We start from the raw sequence: 18,583 nt of genomic DNA on the forward strand, positions 1-18,583 counted from the left end.
GGGGCGGGAAGGGAAAAACGGGAAAGGTTCGCCCATTGGCCGAACCCGTGCGTCCGTCCAAGTGGCGCGTTTTTGGGAGGGGCCAGGCGGCCGAAACCTGGACCGGCCGTACAGGGCCCATACGTTTCATTGCCTGTACGTTTCATTGCCTCTGGCGTCCGGCATTTGTCTATACTTTATATGTACGTCAGCTACCATGATTTGTACACTTTATATGTACGCCAGCTACCGTGATATGTACACTTTATATGTACGTCAGCTGCCGCGATATGTACACTTTATATGTACGTCAGCTACCGCGATATGTACGTCAGCTACCGCGATATGTACACTTTATATGTACACCAGCTACCACGATATGTACACTTTATATTTACGTCAGCTGCCACGATATGTACACTTTATATGTACGCCAGCTGCCGCGATATGTACACTTTATATGTACGTCAGCTACCGCGATATGTACATTTTTCACCTAAAAAAATGCCACAGGGCGTGAATGTCAAGTTATTGTTTCGAAACTAAATGGCTGCTGTCACAACTACATTGTGGGTACGTTGATCTCACGCAACCTTTGAGGGACCTCGTGAAAATATCACGTATGATAAATTTGAATAATATTTTGATTTGGATTCAGGATACCAGAAAGTGTTGTTTCTTACTTCACCAAAGATTAGCCTTTGCAGTTAAATTGACTCTTTGATGACTTTTTACTATTCTCTTTTTTACTATTCTTTTTACTATTCTCACTCCCCCAAAAGGGGGAGTGAGGATAGTGAAAAGAAAAAAACAGTGGGCAACATAATGCAAATAAGTCTGATTCTATTAGTGTGAGTAGCTGGTGTCTAGGATGGAAAAAATAAAACCAGAATTAAATATTCTTGATTCTACAGATGTGGAGATCCCTTTCAGAAGTTTTTAAGTACTTGTTTGTTGGTGTGTGAAAGCATTCACTGGATGGCCAGAAGCATGGCCAACCAGAAAAGAAGACAGCAAAACTGTGGTAAAAGGTTTAATCAATCATTAAATTCCAAGACATGGTTTTCCTATGAAAATAAGATCAGACAATGGCACACATTTTAAAAACCAAGAACTACAGGAGGATGAACCTGTTTTGGGGTTGAAACACTCCTTTGGGACAATTTATCATCCTCATTCACATGGAAAAGTTGAGAGGATGAATCACACACTTAAAACCAAATTGGCAAAAATCTGTGCACAGACAAAAATGGATTGGGTTGATGCTTTAACATTAGCATTGATGTCAGTCAGAAGTTGTGTAATTCAGAGATGGGGACTGATACCACATGAGTTACACACAAGACCTTTTCCAGGTCCACACACCAGGTTACCATGCCAACCAATGAATGAAACATCAATGCCCCGTCGTGGTTATTACAGTGCTCTCCACAGTCTTGTTTCAGCGTTCAGCAATCATGTCCCAAACGTGGTGGAAGGAGAGAGCAGCGAAACCAGTGCACAACCAGAGTTGGTGCTCCTGAAAGTCATCAAAAGAAAGTGGTCAGAGCCAAGGTGGACCGGTCCATACCAAGTGTTGGAACGCACCTCACACACGGTCAGGCTGAAGGGAAAAGGCGGCACCTGGTACCACTGGAGCCAGTGTGCAGCAGCAGAGGAACCTCAGCTCTCTCAAAGGCAGGTGCAGCAGGATCTGAAAGAAAACACGACGACAGAAGAGACGGAAGAAGTGGTCATTTACGGACTGACGACAGGGCAGTGAGCCGCTCTCCTGCTCCAGGAAAAGAAGAGAAACAAAGACTGAACAATAACTAAAAAAAATATAAAAAAACATATGTTGTTAATGTTCATCTTATTTTGTAATTTTAACTTTACTCAGTCATTTAAACATCTGCAACAAAGTAAAATGTGGGCAGGAAGACTTGTGACCAAACCCCCTAAGGATTGGGTCCCAGGAGGTTTATTATTATCTGTTGTATATTAATTGCTTTAAGTCAGAGCTGTTATTAGTGAGCTATAAGAGGGTCAAATGCATTCAGACAAGAGTTCCTGGTCTGAAAACATTTGGGATTAGGCTCCTAATATGGGAGATTTTCTTTTACTTTTTACTTAACTCATCTAAATACATATATAGATATGTTTTGGAGTTTATTAACCCCACAAGGGGTTTTAACAAGATTCAAAGAGGCACCTTTAAGATACAATAAGCTTCGCAAAATACAACATCCAAGAGAAAAAATACGGGACAACGCTAAAAGAAATTCATTTTACACCAAAATGTAAATTTACGTGATGAAAGCATAGAGCAGCTTAAGAAATTATTCAAATAGCTACATATGGATTATTGTGGTGACCATAGGCTTCTAACAAACATACCCTTGATAGTGGCCATTTTTCCAATAACTCCCAACAAAAACACTGGGTTTGAGCTGATGCATGTATAAGATTTAAGTTGAAGTATTACTGTTTTTTTGGGAAAATATGTGTTTTTAATTTTACTACTTTTTGTTGTTACAATATGTGTCATAAAAACTAGCAAATTCGGGGTTTTCTACTGCAATAGTTTATGGGTGAACTCTTAAGAGTTCAAAAGGGGAAATTGTGGAATGTATTAACTTTGATCCATTCTTAATACATATTTATGAAGGTTTAACATGCTTTTTCATATGCAATTTATATACTTTAAGGCTGTGCCTGTTTGTTAGAAGAATAGAATGTAAATAAATAAAGGTTAAATGCGCTGTTTACAAGCAAAAGTATCAGGAGAGAGTTTCAAGGCCAGTTCCTAAGCGGAGGGAAAGAACAGCAACTCCAGTTCACACGCAGCAGGAGAAAACAACAAGAGAAGATAGTTATTCGGGAGTAAGATAGATAAGATAAGGTGTGTGCGTCATTCATTGTGTGACTTTGTATAATCTATTTTCTGAATTTAATAAAACCAGCCTGAACGGGAGGGAGAGCGAGAGTCAGAGTTGCGGCTCACAGATGCCGCGGGCGCACTTGCTCTCCCTTCGCAAAGGTGAAACTGAAATCTGTGTCCTGGCTGAGTTTGTTAATTTGTCCTGTACAACGAATTAACGAACTCGGGGAAGCAAGACGGCTTCAACAATTCCAACGTTTCCACACACCTCCTTAGTATTTGGTAGTTTTTGATTTTGCATTGTAAAGCTTGGGTTGTCCTTCCTTAAGGTTTTAGCAATAGCTTTCTGAATGATATTTAATGATCAGCTGGATGTTGTAATCAGACACATATAAAACTTTTAAATCTTTCTTACTTTCATGTGTTCCACTTACATTTAAGGTTAGTAAATATAAAATTGCAATTTGCCAGGAAACGTGTTATTCCTGGGCTGTGTTATTTCCGCAGGAACAACCAATGTGTCCTCCAGCAACAAGCAAAGCGTTCTAACAAACCCAAACTACAGGGCATAAATGTCAAGTTATTGTTTTGAAACTAAATGGCTGCTGTCACAACTACATTGTGGGTATGTTGATCTCACGCAACCTTTGAGTATTTGGTAGTTTTTGATTTTGCATTGTAAGGCTTGGGTTGTCCTTCCTTAAGGTTTTAACAATAGCTTTCTGGATGATATTTAATGATCAGCTGGATGTTGTAATCAGACACATATAAAACTTTTAAATCACCATCATAAAATATTATGTGAAATTGGATTGTTTACTTTAAAAGAGTTATATGTATTATATCTATCTATCTATTTATCTATCTATCTATCTATCTATCTACCTGTGTGTGTGTGTGTGTGTGTGTGTGTGTGTGTGTGTGTGTGTGTGTGTGTGTGTGTGTGTGTGTGTGTGTGTGTGTGTGTGTGTGTGTGTGTACAGCTGCTATTTGGACAACAACCTGGTGCATTATTAAGATTATGACAATAAAAATTCACCTCCCAGAGTGGAGTGTGAGCCGGAAATGGCTGCTCAGACATTTAGGTTAAAAGTGGAGAATGTTTCTTTTTTTAATTGATCTTTGGTCATATTAATCGATTTTTAGGAATTCATTTGAATATTGATTTAAAATTGGAAATCTATTTTTTTAAACACAATCCTGAAATGGTTTGTTATAAAGGACTTTATAACAAACCATGAGATCTTAAAAATGGGTTCCATCACATCAGACCATTAACCAGTTTGCTGGACTCTGCCTGATGGAGCATCCCAAAAAGCTTTTTCTCATTGTTTGTTGTCTTGACTCCTCCCTCTAAACATATATAGAGACACAAAGTGAACAGGTGTCACATTTTTCCCTGGGAGTCTCCAGATCACATCAGACCAATCCACCTGCAAATCATAACTTGGAACACTACTAAAGATTTTGCATCAAAAGAACAATTATTTGCAATGAGAATAAGAACGTTCACAGGTAGGAACTAAAACAAATGATCTCTATTTTGAAACATCTATTTTGAAACATTATACCTTACATCACTTAAGTAATAAAGATAATGTACTAACATAGCTCACCACTGTCAGGGTGTGAATTTGTGAATGGTTGTAGTGTGAAGCGCTTTGGGGTCACATGCATAAATGTAATGTAATGAGTATAATGTTCAAAATGGCATCCATTGAATGTAGGACTCTGGGGTTAAAACAAGTCGTTCCTTTGCCAACTCCATTTTGAACACTGAAAATAACAAGGAAGATGTATAGCTGCATGAAAAGGTATTATTACTATTATAATAAGATATATAAGTTCATTCATTTCAGAACCTTAATTAACTAAGTGGAACACATTAAATAGACTAATTACACACAGAGGTTTTCATGCCTTTATTTCTGTTAATTTGGATGATTTTCCACTTGCTGTTAACGAAAATACTGGATTTGAATGGAAAAAGCATTATTTAATACATAATTGTGACCTTTATCAAAAGTAATTTTAATACCTACTCAAAAAAAAAAAATCAAAATGCATATCATAAATGACTGAATATGACTGTATGCATTTGATTATGTGTATAGATGTCCATGTATAAAATAAAACTAAATCAGCTCTAACCTAATCTAAACCAGGGACTTATTATGACCACTACCATACTTTGAGTTACCCTGTCCTACCCACTTTTTAATCAGTGTGGTTATATAGCTTCTGTCTATTCCTTCAAAATGGAAATGTGGTCAGACACATTTATTTTAGTTTCACCAGACCATAGCACAAAAAAAGGGTTGTCACAATAATGACATTTCAAATTCAATTCAAGGAAAATATTAAATAAAATATTAAATACTGCAGCAACATTTTAAAGGCACAAGGTTTCTTCTAGATTAGAGAAAAAATATTAATTAATTTCAATATGACAATAGTTTCTCATACTTATTTAGGACAGAACTAATAAGTAGGGCAAAAACGAGTCTTTATTTAAAAATACATATGAAACTGAAAATTGTCTATTTGCCGTTTTGGCAAAACAGTAGACAAAATAACATTTAGCATAAATGTTAATATCATATATGGAGGAATCTGCCTTTGGTCCTGTTGTGCAATTCTGATGTTTTATTATAAGTGTTTTGTCAGGTTTTGTGAAATTGAGGAGAGATAGCAGTCTTAAAGTAGCATGGTAAAATGTTTGATAATAAGGAAAGAAAGGAAGAATATGAGGAGAGATAGAACTTGCAATTTTATACCTGGGAAGTGCTTCTCTCAGGTGCAAGAGCTCAGACCAGTAGTATATGCTTGTCTCAAAGATTAAGCCATCCATGTCTAAGTAAACGCAGGAGCTCAGCCCAACTAAACACTGTCATTGGGCTTTCTGTGCTTGTAAGGCTAATATTTAAACAAATAGCAGTAGTTTGTCAGCTGGGAGGTTTACTACTTTACTGTTGAAGATACAGGACCTTTACTTTTAAATTGCACTTAAACATCATTGTTGTAGCAAAGCTTGTAGCATTAGCACAGCTACCATGTGACATTGTTCCGCATTTAGTTTTTCCTGTCAAAATACCTTAGAACTATACTTTTGTTTACCCTATTGACTGATGGGGTCCCTTAAGTTTTGTTATAGTTCTACTGTCATATTAGCAGAGTTTAAAGCTTGCAGCAGCTCATTGTTTTGCTCAAGAGAGTGACTGCAGAGAGGGAAGGGGCTGAGTGTCTCTGTCTCTGCCGCACTCAAGCTGGAAGATGGGTAAACGGGATTTCTTCCATTTAGAAGCAAACAGGCATCTTGTAATACAACACAATTGGTTATTTTGGCAACCCCTATGTGCATTTGCAAGCTGTAATCTGGCTTTTTGTGTAGCTTGTGGAGTAATGGCTTTTCCTCCCTGATTGGCCTTTCAGTCATGTGAATGCACAACTTCTTTTGGATAATGACACTCCCTTACTAGTTTCAGCCACAAACCTCACACATTTTTGTTTCTTTTTTGCTTTATCCTAGGGGTTTGCATACATTTCCCATCAAAACATGTTCATCAGTGGGACATAGGCTTTTTCTTCCTCTAAATTGTGTTTATGTGTAAATTGTTTGTTCTTAGATTTTACATGCATACATCCTACCTGATTTGGTGGATTTTATGTTGCACATCAACAATTTGTTCATATACTAAGTATTGATTTTACATTATGAGGATTTTACATTGACACTGATGTAGTTAGGATTCACTTAAAATAAGATATTTAATACATTTTAATATTGGCAAGTGGAGTATTTTTTCCCATCTCACCTGCAAGTGTATTGAAATTTTTCCTCAACAAAACAATCTAATTATCTCATCCTTCCCTATAGGCATGGATAAAGGATTTATCCTCTATGTTCTGTTGGTGACACTGTCTTGGAGATCTATGGCAGAAAGCACGGTCTCAAGTGCTGCTATGTCGACAACAGCAAATAGCGGCACAACAACTATGGCGGAAAGCACGGTGATGAGTACCGCTATGTCGACAGCAGCAAATAGCGGCAAAACAACATTTGTAGAAAACACTGCTCCTGCAGTGTCACCAAACAACACAGTGCAAACTCTTGAGGTAAGCGAACAATTTAAAAACAGTACCAATGAGGAGAGTTGGAACCAATAGATGATTTTGCTGCTTAAACTGTAAAACATTCCATCCACAGTGATGACCCTTGTGTTTATTGCAGGCGGACATTGATAGAACTCAGTGTGGATCTGAGCAGCTGTGTGTAGCTGAGCCCTTTGAGTGTGATCCCTCTGCAACAGTATCCTGCTTCTTCCTTGGTGCCAAGCGGCAACGTGGTCGAAATTTTTTTTTTGAACTCTCAGGGGAGTCAGAGGGCTACATAGCAGCAACTATAACAGATGGCAATACAAAGGTATTTCAATGTAATAAACGTACATGAAGACAGAGGCACTAACAGCCCAAGCACGTTGTTTTACTGTAATTTTGTTTCTCATGGGACCATTTACTTTACCAATTGCATTCCTACAGGGAGATCCAACCTATATCTGTGCAAAGAGCAAAGGTCGAGTCCAATTCATTGGTGCGCTCCTCAACAATACTTTGCTGACTCGTTCAGAGGTGAGTTCTACTTAAGGATTTGTTAACAAAAAACAGCAAAGACCAATGGCAGCTTTGCAATGTATTTGATATTCTTTTGGTCTTCTGACTATTGTGTGAAAAAGCTAAGCTGTTTAACTTTCTAAACCTTTTTTTAACTGTCTGCTCTGCAGCTCAGTGTGAACTCTGTAAAGGGCAACATCACAGGCAAACGAATTCAGTGCAGCTTTCTTGCCACAGTTCCAGATCCAATGAACCGAACAACAAGCATCAGGCTTTCAGTTTCCACAGGAGACTTTAATGAAAGTAAGCTAGATTTTACAATGACTTTTTAAGAGAATACATTGTTTTCACAAGAGCAAAACATTTAAAATGTTCCTAAAAATTATGTGTTTCTTCTCTCAGCTGATGAATCCCTAGGAGCTCCTTCAACTGTAATAAAGACCAACCTAGTAGACCTGGGAAACCCTAACATGACTGTCATCAATGTGATCAGCTCTAACACAACTACCCCATCACTAACAGCCGCAGGAAATAATCTAACCACAACAGGACCATCTAACAATGCAACCACAGCAGCACCATCTAACAATGCAACCATGATGGCAGGCATCCCCCCACTTCAGGTAAGGGATTCAAAAAGAGGATAACCTTGTCAGGTCTTGCTGCAATGAAGCATTTCAAAAACATGGCAATTCTACCTCTATGTTCCACAGTTGGTATCACATACTTTCCCTGGGTTGCTGTATTTAATTAAAGCTGAAAATATCCTCTGTTCTTATGTACATTAACTTTATTTCAGTTTCAGACACATACTTCCAAAGTGTTCCACAAATCAGGGTGTTTATTCTCACTTCAGCAGTCAGGAGTACACCAAACTGCTCCTGACTGCTGAAGTGAGCCGTTTGGTACTCAATTGACCAAACTGCTCTCTTCAACGCATCAAAAGGCAAACCTCCTCCAAAATGTTCAGTAACAATATTCTTATCATGTGTACCTGATGGGACATTTTTCCCTTCCTGGTTATATAGCTTTTTTGTTCAGTATTTAAATACATTATGTTAGAAAAACTGAGGCTCATATGGTGTCTGAATTATTTCCACGACTAAAGAAAAAGTTAACTTGCATCTTTTATTGTGGTTTTTGTATGTCTCCACCCTTGCAGGCAGCTGTTTCTAAAGATGGATGTGATTTCACAAAGCTCTGTGTAGTTCAACCCTCAGAGTGTGATCCCTCTACAGGGGCCAATTGCTTTTTCCTCTCTGCCAGGCAACACATCGGACAAACATTTGAATTTGAGCTCTCAGGACAAACAAGTGGCTACATTGCTGCTGGCGTCTCAACTGCTGCAAATAAGGTATTGCATGTTTTTGTGGTTGTAGATGAAAGCAGCATGAAATCTAAACATGTCTAACTAATATCACGTTATATGGTTCTACAGGCTGGCAGTCACAGAGCCTACATCTGTGTAAACAACAGCGGTGCTGTCAGATTCCTAACTGGTACCATTGATAATTCAGTGCTTAATACGACAGAGGTGAGTTATGTACTTCACAGGAAGAGTGGGTAGGAAGGGGGGCCTTAGTCAGTTTGTATGACCCAAGGTTTCCATGAACATTTGAGAACTGATTAATGTCATCATAGTTTTACTTGATTAAACTTTTTCTCTCTTCAGACGTTGAACTCAAGCAATGAGAAGGGCACAGTCAACAATGGCAAAATCCAGTGTACATTTACAGCTGCACTACCAAACACAACTTCCCGAGCAAGCACCCAATACTCGTTATCAGTTACAACTGGATCTTACGATGCCAGTAAGCAATCACTAGGAGCACTTATAACCTGTCACCTAGACTCAAAGACTCTGAGACAAAGTCATTTACATTACAACTAATTTTGTAATTCTCACATGTTCTCTCAGGTTCTGGGGTGTTTGGAAAAGCGGATTTCAAAGTTCTGACACCTCTTGTAAACATTTCTGATCCTGCTGCTAACGTCTCCAATTTGCTAGCCAGTGACACCTCTGCTTCCTCTGCTGTTCTGGTCACACCCACAAAGTCATTCCTGCCAGGTAAGCTGATGACAATTTTTGTTGTTTGTTTTCTAAAGCTGCAAGATCTTGAAAAAGAAGGTAAAAAAAGTAATTCACTTTATCTTCTCTCCTCTCCCCTATAGCTCTGCTGGTTACCGTGTGTATGCTGACTTTCACCATAATGTGAAGAAACCATCAGCATATTTTGTTTTGATTCCGAAACTTAAGAGAATTTGTTGCCAAATGTTTTACGTGTTACTCCGGAAGCACTGTAAATCAAAATGTATTCTTTGTTTAAATGATGAAGCTTTCACTGGTGGGTGTTATATGCAGATTACGTGCAAAGGGGATGATAAAATTGCTACATATGATGCCAAATATTGGTGTATAAGTAATCTTGACATTTACTGAGAAAAACAAAATATTCTAATATATGTCATCATAGCTTAAAAAATAAGGATGCCAACTTAGTTGTTCTTTCGCAGGTAAATAAATATATTTATATTCAAAAGGTTGTCTTTTTATTCCGTTTCTGCAAATTTTGGTTTTTAGAAATGTCCAGTTTTACCACTTCAAACTCGTCTGTTCTCCAAGAGTTTAGGGATTCAATGGAACATCTCAGCTGTTCTCAGTAGGACTGTCTTCTCACAGAGGACACCCAGCTTTATCTCTCAACCAAACCCACATGCAGAACACACTCGAGAGATCAACACAGTTTTTAAAGGTTCATTGAAGAAGTGAGACCAGTTGTAAGGAACCAGGAAATGGGAGCTTGAGTCAGGACAGAGACTTGGGTGGAGATCCGCTAGGGATGAATGAGTGGGGTCTGTTCCAGGAAGCAGGCGAGTTTACAAATGAATCTTGACCTTGAGAGGGGAAGCACGGTGGAGGGTGACGTGATCGCAAGAGGACTGAGAAACCTGGAGGCTGCAAGCTGGGACAGAAGAACCAGGGAGCCTCCTGAAAGGCTTGAAGGGGGATTCGTGCGCTGGGAAACTGAGCTGGGACTGGATCAGGAGTGAGCAGGCAAGGATCTGGAGAGCAGAGCACAAAGACGTCTGTGTTTGAGGTACACACAATTCAGATGCTAGCCTTACCACTGTGATGTAGCACTCTGGTGAAAAAGTGCTGGCAGCCGGCTCCTTTTATCCACCTGCTGATGAGGTCTGATGGAGAGCACCTGTGCCACAGGATGCCATCTGGTGGAGGAAGGAAGGGATTACAATACAGAGGGGAACAGATCTCCCAAACCCTGACACATTTCCCATCTACATCAAGGGTCTGAGATTGGTTCGAAGAATAAACTCCCTTCCAAGGAGATAACATTTCAAAGAATCAACAGCCGTCACCGTTGTTATGCCAGAAGCTGTTTGAATATGATTATTATTTTTAATTATAATTTGGTATTATAATTTTAATAATAGGTCATTCAAACTCAAATAGTAGCTATAACAAAATATGGCTCAAATGGTGGTGATACCAGGACTATAAGCTTGTAATGATTTATAACACCAATGCATTTATTAATTAGCTGTTATGGACTCATTTATGCTGGAACAGGAGGTCTGATTGGTTTCTGGCCGATGAGATTTATCCAGCAGCGTTGATAACTCAAATTCTAACTGCAATTAGAGTTTAAACCCTTACTCCTTATCACCATTTCAATGATAATGTCTCTGTATTAATGGCGGATGTTAACTCAAAAAGAGGCAACTCTGTATTCTGAAAAACCATGCAATGCCAGTTGCATTTTCAAGCTGTATGCAAACGAATTATTATTATTGAACCAAAGCAATTCCTTTTTACAGTAATTATTCTAATTTAACAACCTTGGGAACTCTACTCACTACTAAAATGAACATGCGAAAATATATGAAAATAAACAAGTCAAAATGGATTAAAATGAGAGGTAGCAAATCTTAGTTCAACTCACAGTTGTTTAGACATCACATTCAAGACGTCGGCATTTGACGTAGCAGCATTGAAAGGCAGAAGTAGCTCTGAAGACGGGGATGGACGCTTCAGACGCTTTTCAGCAAGCTAGCTACAGCTTAACCACACTGTACCCTCCCAAGATGGCGACTATGACAACACATTACCTACAACCTTGCGTGATACGTAAAGGGGGAGGTCTTAATGATGTAATCAACGCTTACGCTAACGTGGGGTGATACCTTGATTAAGAGGGCGGCCTGAATGAGAAATTCAAGGGGAGACTGCAAACTGAGGTTTAACAAAGAGATTTAACTCACAGATAAGAGGACAGGAAAAGAGAAAGGGAAGAGATGGGAAAAAAACGACCCGCGGCGGAGTCACTTATGAACCACAAATCAACACAGCCAAAATCACTTACAAAATGCATACACATACATCAGAAAACATCCAGCAGTTAAACAAATTCCGTTTTGGAGAAATTAAGCATTAAAACTAAATCCTAATAGGTTCTCTGCCCAGGCACTATTAAACTAACCTGACCATAGCCAAATGAACTTCGCTCCGCCTAGCTCCACTCATTCATCTGGAACAGATCCACAGGAATGGCGTTTCAGAAGTCTGGGCCTTATCAAAAATCCTTGCATATGATTGGATAAGCCACTTGTCTGTCATCTTTATCGACATGCTATTTCAACCACTTACACCGAAGCCAACCCGTGACGCTGATGAGAGCGACGCCGGAAAAAACAAAACCAAATCCGGTCAGGAGAAGGGCGAAAACATCGTTTCCACCAACAAAAGCCTTCAGAGCCGTTCTCTGATGTTCTTTTAATGAAACAATATTAGGTAGATTGGACAACACTGAAGAAATAGCAGTATCAATAAAATTGATTAAAGAACTCTCTATGGAAGAGGTCCCAGATGGATGTGAGTGAAGCTAGGCGGAGCTAAGCGCAACAAAATTCATCTGGCTCGTCAGGTTACTATTAAATCACCTTATGGGTGAAAAGAGAAATTAAAAAAAGGGGGGAATCTTTCTTTACTCTTACGATGCCTCAGCTGGTGCCCTGGAGCGCTCCGAGTCTGCGGATCAGGTTCAGCTCAGCGAGCCGATGCGTCGGACAGCGGGGAACGGGAGGAGAAGTCCCTTCGTCTCTCTCTCTCTTTTGGCTTTTCAGACGCTTTGTTCAGCCAAGACAAAAGTGGGGTCCCTTTTACGATCACCGGGCGATAACGGCTCTCCGTCTTCGATCAAAGTAGGTTCAGAAAGTACTTTTAAGGTCGACCTCCTGCATCGGCAGTGCAAGGATGAAGTTGCTTCGGTAAATCTCGGTCCAGCGAGATTATCGAGCATGTGGCACGTGGGTAGTGATGTTACGTGATGTGCCGAGGCTTCGAGGCGTGTGTCGAGTAATGGAGGGGGCATTTCTGTAAAGCACATATCGAGGCTTGCTTCATTTAGGGGAGGAGCCGAAAACGATGACGTCCGAAGCCTCGCTGCCCGGCTGTACCACGTGACTGCTTCGGGAAGTGGCTCAGATTTTGCCAGATGACCGGTTCATTCAGAACCAGTCATGGCTGCACGCTGGATCATAAAACAGTTCTGCTAACCAGAAGCAGTTTAAAACGCCACTTGGTCTGTTTATAAGTTTCATTTTTATTAATTCAGCATTTTTTAACTACATGCACCATATTTCTGTGCCTCAGCGCTTGCTCCTCTACCCCCCCCCCCCCTTTCCCTCGGAGCAGGTGCTTTTATCACCGTTCACCATTCAAGACGTGAATCACTATGTTTAATGTCCTCACATCGGTAGCAACGTGTGCCTGTTAAAGTCAATAGGAGAGTTACTAGCTGTGTTTCTAGCGTGAACCTCTGTGTGCTTCAGTGTTGCTGCTGAGGGGAGTCAGCAGCAACACTGTCAAATAACTTCTTCTTAAGAAAAGAACAGGTTTCTCTTCACCAGTCTGGCTGAGCCAGTAACTAGTAGACCAACATTTGATACAAACAAATGGCGTACAAAAATCCATGCTTTGCAAAACAGGAGCTTGACAAATCTTTTTTTTTTAAGATTTATAGACATCTTCACAGTCTTCATTCCAAACCATTTTAGAGGAAGATTTTCTGGCTCGCTCAGTTATATTAAGAAATGAGGAATAAAGCTCGATACCACCTCACTAAACCAAAATAAATAAATAATAGACTCCACTTGCTTCTTTGTCCCGGTTCTGGGGATTTCTTGTGTAGCGTTTACCTTTTCTATAGGTGGCTTTATCTGGCCATGGTCATCAAGGTACCCCAGATATTTCACTTCTTCTTGTGTCCAGGCACAAACGGTGTAATGTGGTGTCAGAAGTGCTTTCTAATAGAGAGTTATCAAGGAGCTGAATTGTAACAGTGCAAGGTTTTGCCTCGTGGACCAATATATAATATGTTTTATAATAATACCCACCCAGTGAGACTGGGTTGTTCAAAAACATGGCACTCCTTTAAACGACAGTTCAAAGCAGGGGTCTTCAACTCCAAACCTTGAGGTCCGATCTTCTGGAACTTTTAGATGTGTCCCTGCTCCAACACACCTGAAACAAATGGCCTGTCCTGTCCTGTCGATGACGTGATTATTTTTGACTCAGGTGTGTTGAAGCAGAGACGCATATAAAGGTTGTAACACACCAAACCTCGAGCACTGGAGTTGAAACCCTGGTTTAGAGTTTACTGGCCCATTCAATGTGCAGAATATGAGGGCAGAGGCTCATTTGAGATTGGTTGATCTGACTGCTAAGCTGGAATCTTCTAGGACTTTGCTCTCAGAGAAATGTGATCCAAACTGGCACAACTTCACCAACTTTCAAGGTGCATGAGGAGCATAAATGAACTGGTCGATGAAAACTTCAGCAACACTTGCAGGTTCAGGAGGAAAAAGAGAGAGGCGTTCTGGATTTTTTTTACCTTAAGAGTTTAGCTCCTACCAGTGTGAATGAGGATCTGTCCATTAATGGGTTTCTGTGATTGGACCCTGTTGTTATTTTAATGTTTTTTTGTTTTTGTTTTTTTTATTATCTTAATTGGATATTTTTTAATTTTGTTGTTTTTAATGGTTTATATTGTTTATATTTATATAAACAATGGTTTATATTGTTTATATTTATATTGCCTATTGTTTTATGGAGTTTGAGTTTTTGTCACAATACTGTTACTTCTGGTGTTTTTGTGGTTGTTATGTATTGATCTTATTTTTTTTGTAATTTTGTGGGAGTGAAGTGCTTTTGCAAGTGTGGGATTATAAACCCTATTTAAAACTGAAGTGTTTCAAGCAGGAACCTAATTGGGCACTAGTTTAACCAGTCAGCAAGTTCCATCCCCCTGCATGCCGATTGGTCAGTTTATGTATGTGTGAATAAATGATATGTTTATTTGAAATTTTTCTGCATTGTATTTCTTATATACAGATAACTGATGTGGTGATTTGTAATGACCCTGAAGAAGGCTACAAGCTGAAACGTGTTGGTCCGTCACCAAAGTCTGCTCTTGAACATTCAAATATTGCTGAAGTTTTCGTGGACAAGTTTGTTGTATTTCAAAACATTTGTTCTCAGAGTCATTAACATATACATTCTCCCATAGAAGTCATTTCTCGGGCCGTCTCCTCCATCCTTCATGCGGGTGGTTGGTGCAGGACAGCGGTTCCCAAACTTTTTTAGCCACGCACCCCCTTCCGTGTCCCAACCGGGTTGACACACCCCCAACCTTCAAAAAAAATAAAAAAAAAAATAAGAAAAAAGTTAAAAATTACAGTTGCAGTTACAACTCAACCATTGTAACAAAAGTTATGGAAATAAAATTAGAACATAATTTGAATTAAATTCCTGTAAAGTTACACACAACATCCACAACAGGATCCTGGGTGGTTTCAATTTACGCCGCAAGATACAAACACGAAGAAGTTTAATTTGAATTGTGTCCTATGACGAGCGAGAGAGAAAGAGAGAGAGAGAGAGAGAGAGAGAGAGAAAGAGAGAGAGAGAGAGAGAGAAAGAAACTTAGGCAGAGCAGCACAGAGTAACAATAACAGAGCGCTCCATAAAGCTGTTATTAATCAGAGAAATAAAATGTTATTTCCTGATTGTATCACAGCGGTTACATCCCAGCCAGCATGCATGGGTGGGTCCCACTTGGGTTTGTTGTGGGCTGCATGGGTAATGAGTGGGCATGGGTTTTATGTGGGCTAACTGCATGAGACCCATATGGTAATCTAAAATGGGACCAATAAGGGCTGGCCCATTTGGGCTAAATGTATGGGCCCTATTCAGCAGTAATGTGGGCTAACTGGTCATGGGACAGAAATGGGCAACCCTATGTGGGGCCCATGTGGTTTCAGTGTCATGGGCCCAAAATGAGAAGCCCATGTGGGCTGACCACATTGAACCCACATGATATAAGAACGGGCTGACCGTACATGGGTTGGACCTGGGCATGGATATGTAGGCCCTAGTCCTTTTTTGTGTGGGCTAACTGGGCATGGGACAGAAATGGGCAACCCTATGTGGGGCCCATGTGGTTTCAGTGTCATGGGCCCAAAATGAGAAGCCCATGTGGGCTGACCACATTGAACCCACATGATATAAGAACGGGCTGACCGTACATGGGTTGGACCTGGGCATGGATATGTAGGCCCTAGTCCTTTTTTGTGTAGGCTAACTGGGCATGGGACAGAAATGGGCAACCCTATGTGGGGCCAATGTGGTTTCAGTATCATGGGCCCAAAAGGAGATGCCCATGTGGGCTGACCACATTGAACCCACATGATATAAGAATGGGCTGACCGTATATGGGTTGGACCTGGGCATGGATATGTAGGCCCTAGTCCTTTTTTGTGTGGGCTAACTGGGAATGGGACAGAAATTGGCTACCCTATGTGGGGCCAATGTGGTTTCAGTATCATGGGCCCAAAATTAGATGCCCATGTGGGATGACCACATTGAACCCACATGACATACGCATGGGCCAACCGAAAGGAAGGTGGATGATGAAACCAGAGAGGAAGGTGGATGATGAAACCAGAGAGGCAGGCCGGGACTGGAACAGAGGTGTAGGTGAAGGCAGGAGCTGACGGCCCAGAGAGAGTTTTGTGTAGCCCAGGCTTCATAAGCTGTTAGATGTAAAAGCCTGTTGTTTAGTTTGTCTGAATGTGTGAGAGAGAGCTGGCATTTATGGGGTTAACTCAGCCGTACAGCGCAGAGAGAGACGGGCGCGTCTCAGTACTGCAGCTGCGCACAGCGCTCTGAGAGACAGTTGGAAGGAGGACACATGTTCCGGTTGCACGAGAGGCTCTCTGCTTCGGAAAAAGAAAAAAAAGTTAATACATAAACTTAGCGGTTGAAAAAAACCTTGCAAGCAAATTCCAGGATTCATATTTGATGTTGCATACTCGGCGGTGAGTTTAATATGCACTTTGAGCGATGTAACACCGAATAAACATGTGCTAACGTCAGCGCTAATTAGCCGCTAACTGCTAATGTTGATACCATATGCGTTAGCCGTTAGTGTAGCAGCCAGGATGAACTATCATTGAACTCAGCTAACAGAGCTGACGAATTTTCTAAGTCTTAACATGTCAGGGTAGTTCAGATAAATTGCTATGCAATTATTTGTGAATATCATTTATCGAAAGTGGTGTGTGTATTGTATGAAAGGAGAGGGTAATTTGAGTATTTTATTTCATTTACACTGTTGAAGTAAGACTAAAATAAGAATTACCTATTTTTGTTAATTCATTTAAATTGATATATAGGTCATATTTGTGTTATTTATTTTAATTAAGGAGTTATGGCCTGTAGTATTTTAATTTACAGAATAAATGAATGAATGTGGCCTGTCCTACAGGTCAGGTTTTTTGTTCTGAGATAAGACTTGGTGACTCTTGACGCGGAGGAAGAGGCATCAGCGACACCAGTGGTCCACGATAAAAAAGGATACCAGGATTGGATAGCCATCGGGCTGATTCCAAGCATCTGTTGGAGTGACGGGATCCATAGAATTAGATGGCGAGCCAGAACTGAAGGAATAAGAACTGAACGACCAAAAGTGACACCTAAGACATGATATTTATTTTATGATTCAGGGCTGTTGTCTTTATTTATTGGTGGGTTGTTTATTGCACTTCTTGGGAAATATCAATTTTAATTCCATACCAATTTTACATCCTGAAAACTCAATTTGTCCTTGTTTTAAATTACAACTAACATGAAGGAATTTAATAGTAAAATTCTTATGATTAATCATTGTTGTGTTTAATACAGTATTTTATATGTAATATAAGACAAAGTTACATTTCAGTCTTAGACAAGTATTCTCTCATTCTTAGTAAATAGCCATCTGAAAGTGTGCTTTGTTTGTGTTTTACAGAATTAAAAGAATGGAATACTATTGTAGTTCTCGGACAAAAAGAAGACGAATTAATGCCAAAGTTTCTGAGCATTTAAAGTTTTTGGAAGACTTGAAGGTCAAAAGTGGCACGTTTTCTGATTTGGATTGTGCTTCGGAAGTGGACAACCAGATTCCCAGTGAAGAGTGGAACTTTGAGGTTCATTTGAGTGAAAACAAAAAAGAGTCCGATACAGAATTTGATGATGAAAATGAAGAACAATCATTCGCTGCAAGAAAACGTACTGCCAGTAGCATTGAGATAGATTTGAACAGCACCTCTGAAGAAACTGATCCCACACGAGAACTTAAAATTAAGCTTGCTGATTGGGCAGCAAATCGAAATATCTCACACAGTGCATTGACAGAGCTGCTACATATTTTAGCGCACTATGGTTTGGATTTACCCAAGGATTCTAGAAGTCTTTTTTAAACTCCCAAAGCCTTTGAAGTGAAAGAAATGGGACATGGTATTTACTATCATTTTGGACTGGCTAAGGCACTAACTTCACAGCTGTTAAATGACTCTCATCTTTCCGTTGATACATTGACTCTCCGGGTGAACATTGATGGCTTACCACTCTTCAAAAGTTCAAAAATGGAATTGTGGCCTATTTTGGCCATGATTAAGGAATTTCCAAAGTCTAATGTGTTTATCATTGGCTTGTATGCAGGTGTGGCCAAGCCTGACTCTGTCACAACATACTTAAAAGAGTTTATTGAAGACCTAAGGTAAGTAACTCGAGAC

General features: G+C 39.9%; 1 protein-coding gene across 1 annotated transcript; it reads left to right on the forward strand.

Moving 5' to 3' along the window:
• Window positions 1-4,243: 4,243 nt before the first annotated feature.
• Window positions 4,244-9,990, forward strand: LOC105917921 (mucin-19). The gene is made up of 11 exons (XM_012852868.3): window positions 4,244-4,354; window positions 6,717-6,955; window positions 7,071-7,262; window positions 7,379-7,468; window positions 7,621-7,753; window positions 7,853-8,073; window positions 8,613-8,804; window positions 8,889-8,984; window positions 9,123-9,261; window positions 9,369-9,518; window positions 9,623-9,990. Exons 1-11 carry the CDS (start codon window positions 4,333-4,335, stop codon window positions 9,664-9,666), a joined length of 1,518 nt encoding a protein of 505 aa, XP_012708322.2. The 5' UTR covers window positions 4,244-4,332; the 3' UTR covers window positions 9,667-9,990.
• The last annotated feature ends 8,593 nt before the right edge of the window (window positions 9,991-18,583 follow it).

The sequence above is a fragment of the Fundulus heteroclitus genome, chromosome 14 (assembly GCF_011125445.2).
Source record: "Fundulus heteroclitus isolate FHET01 chromosome 14, MU-UCD_Fhet_4.1, whole genome shotgun sequence".
NCBI classification, from domain to species: Eukaryota; Metazoa; Chordata; class Actinopteri; order Cyprinodontiformes; family Fundulidae; genus Fundulus; species Fundulus heteroclitus.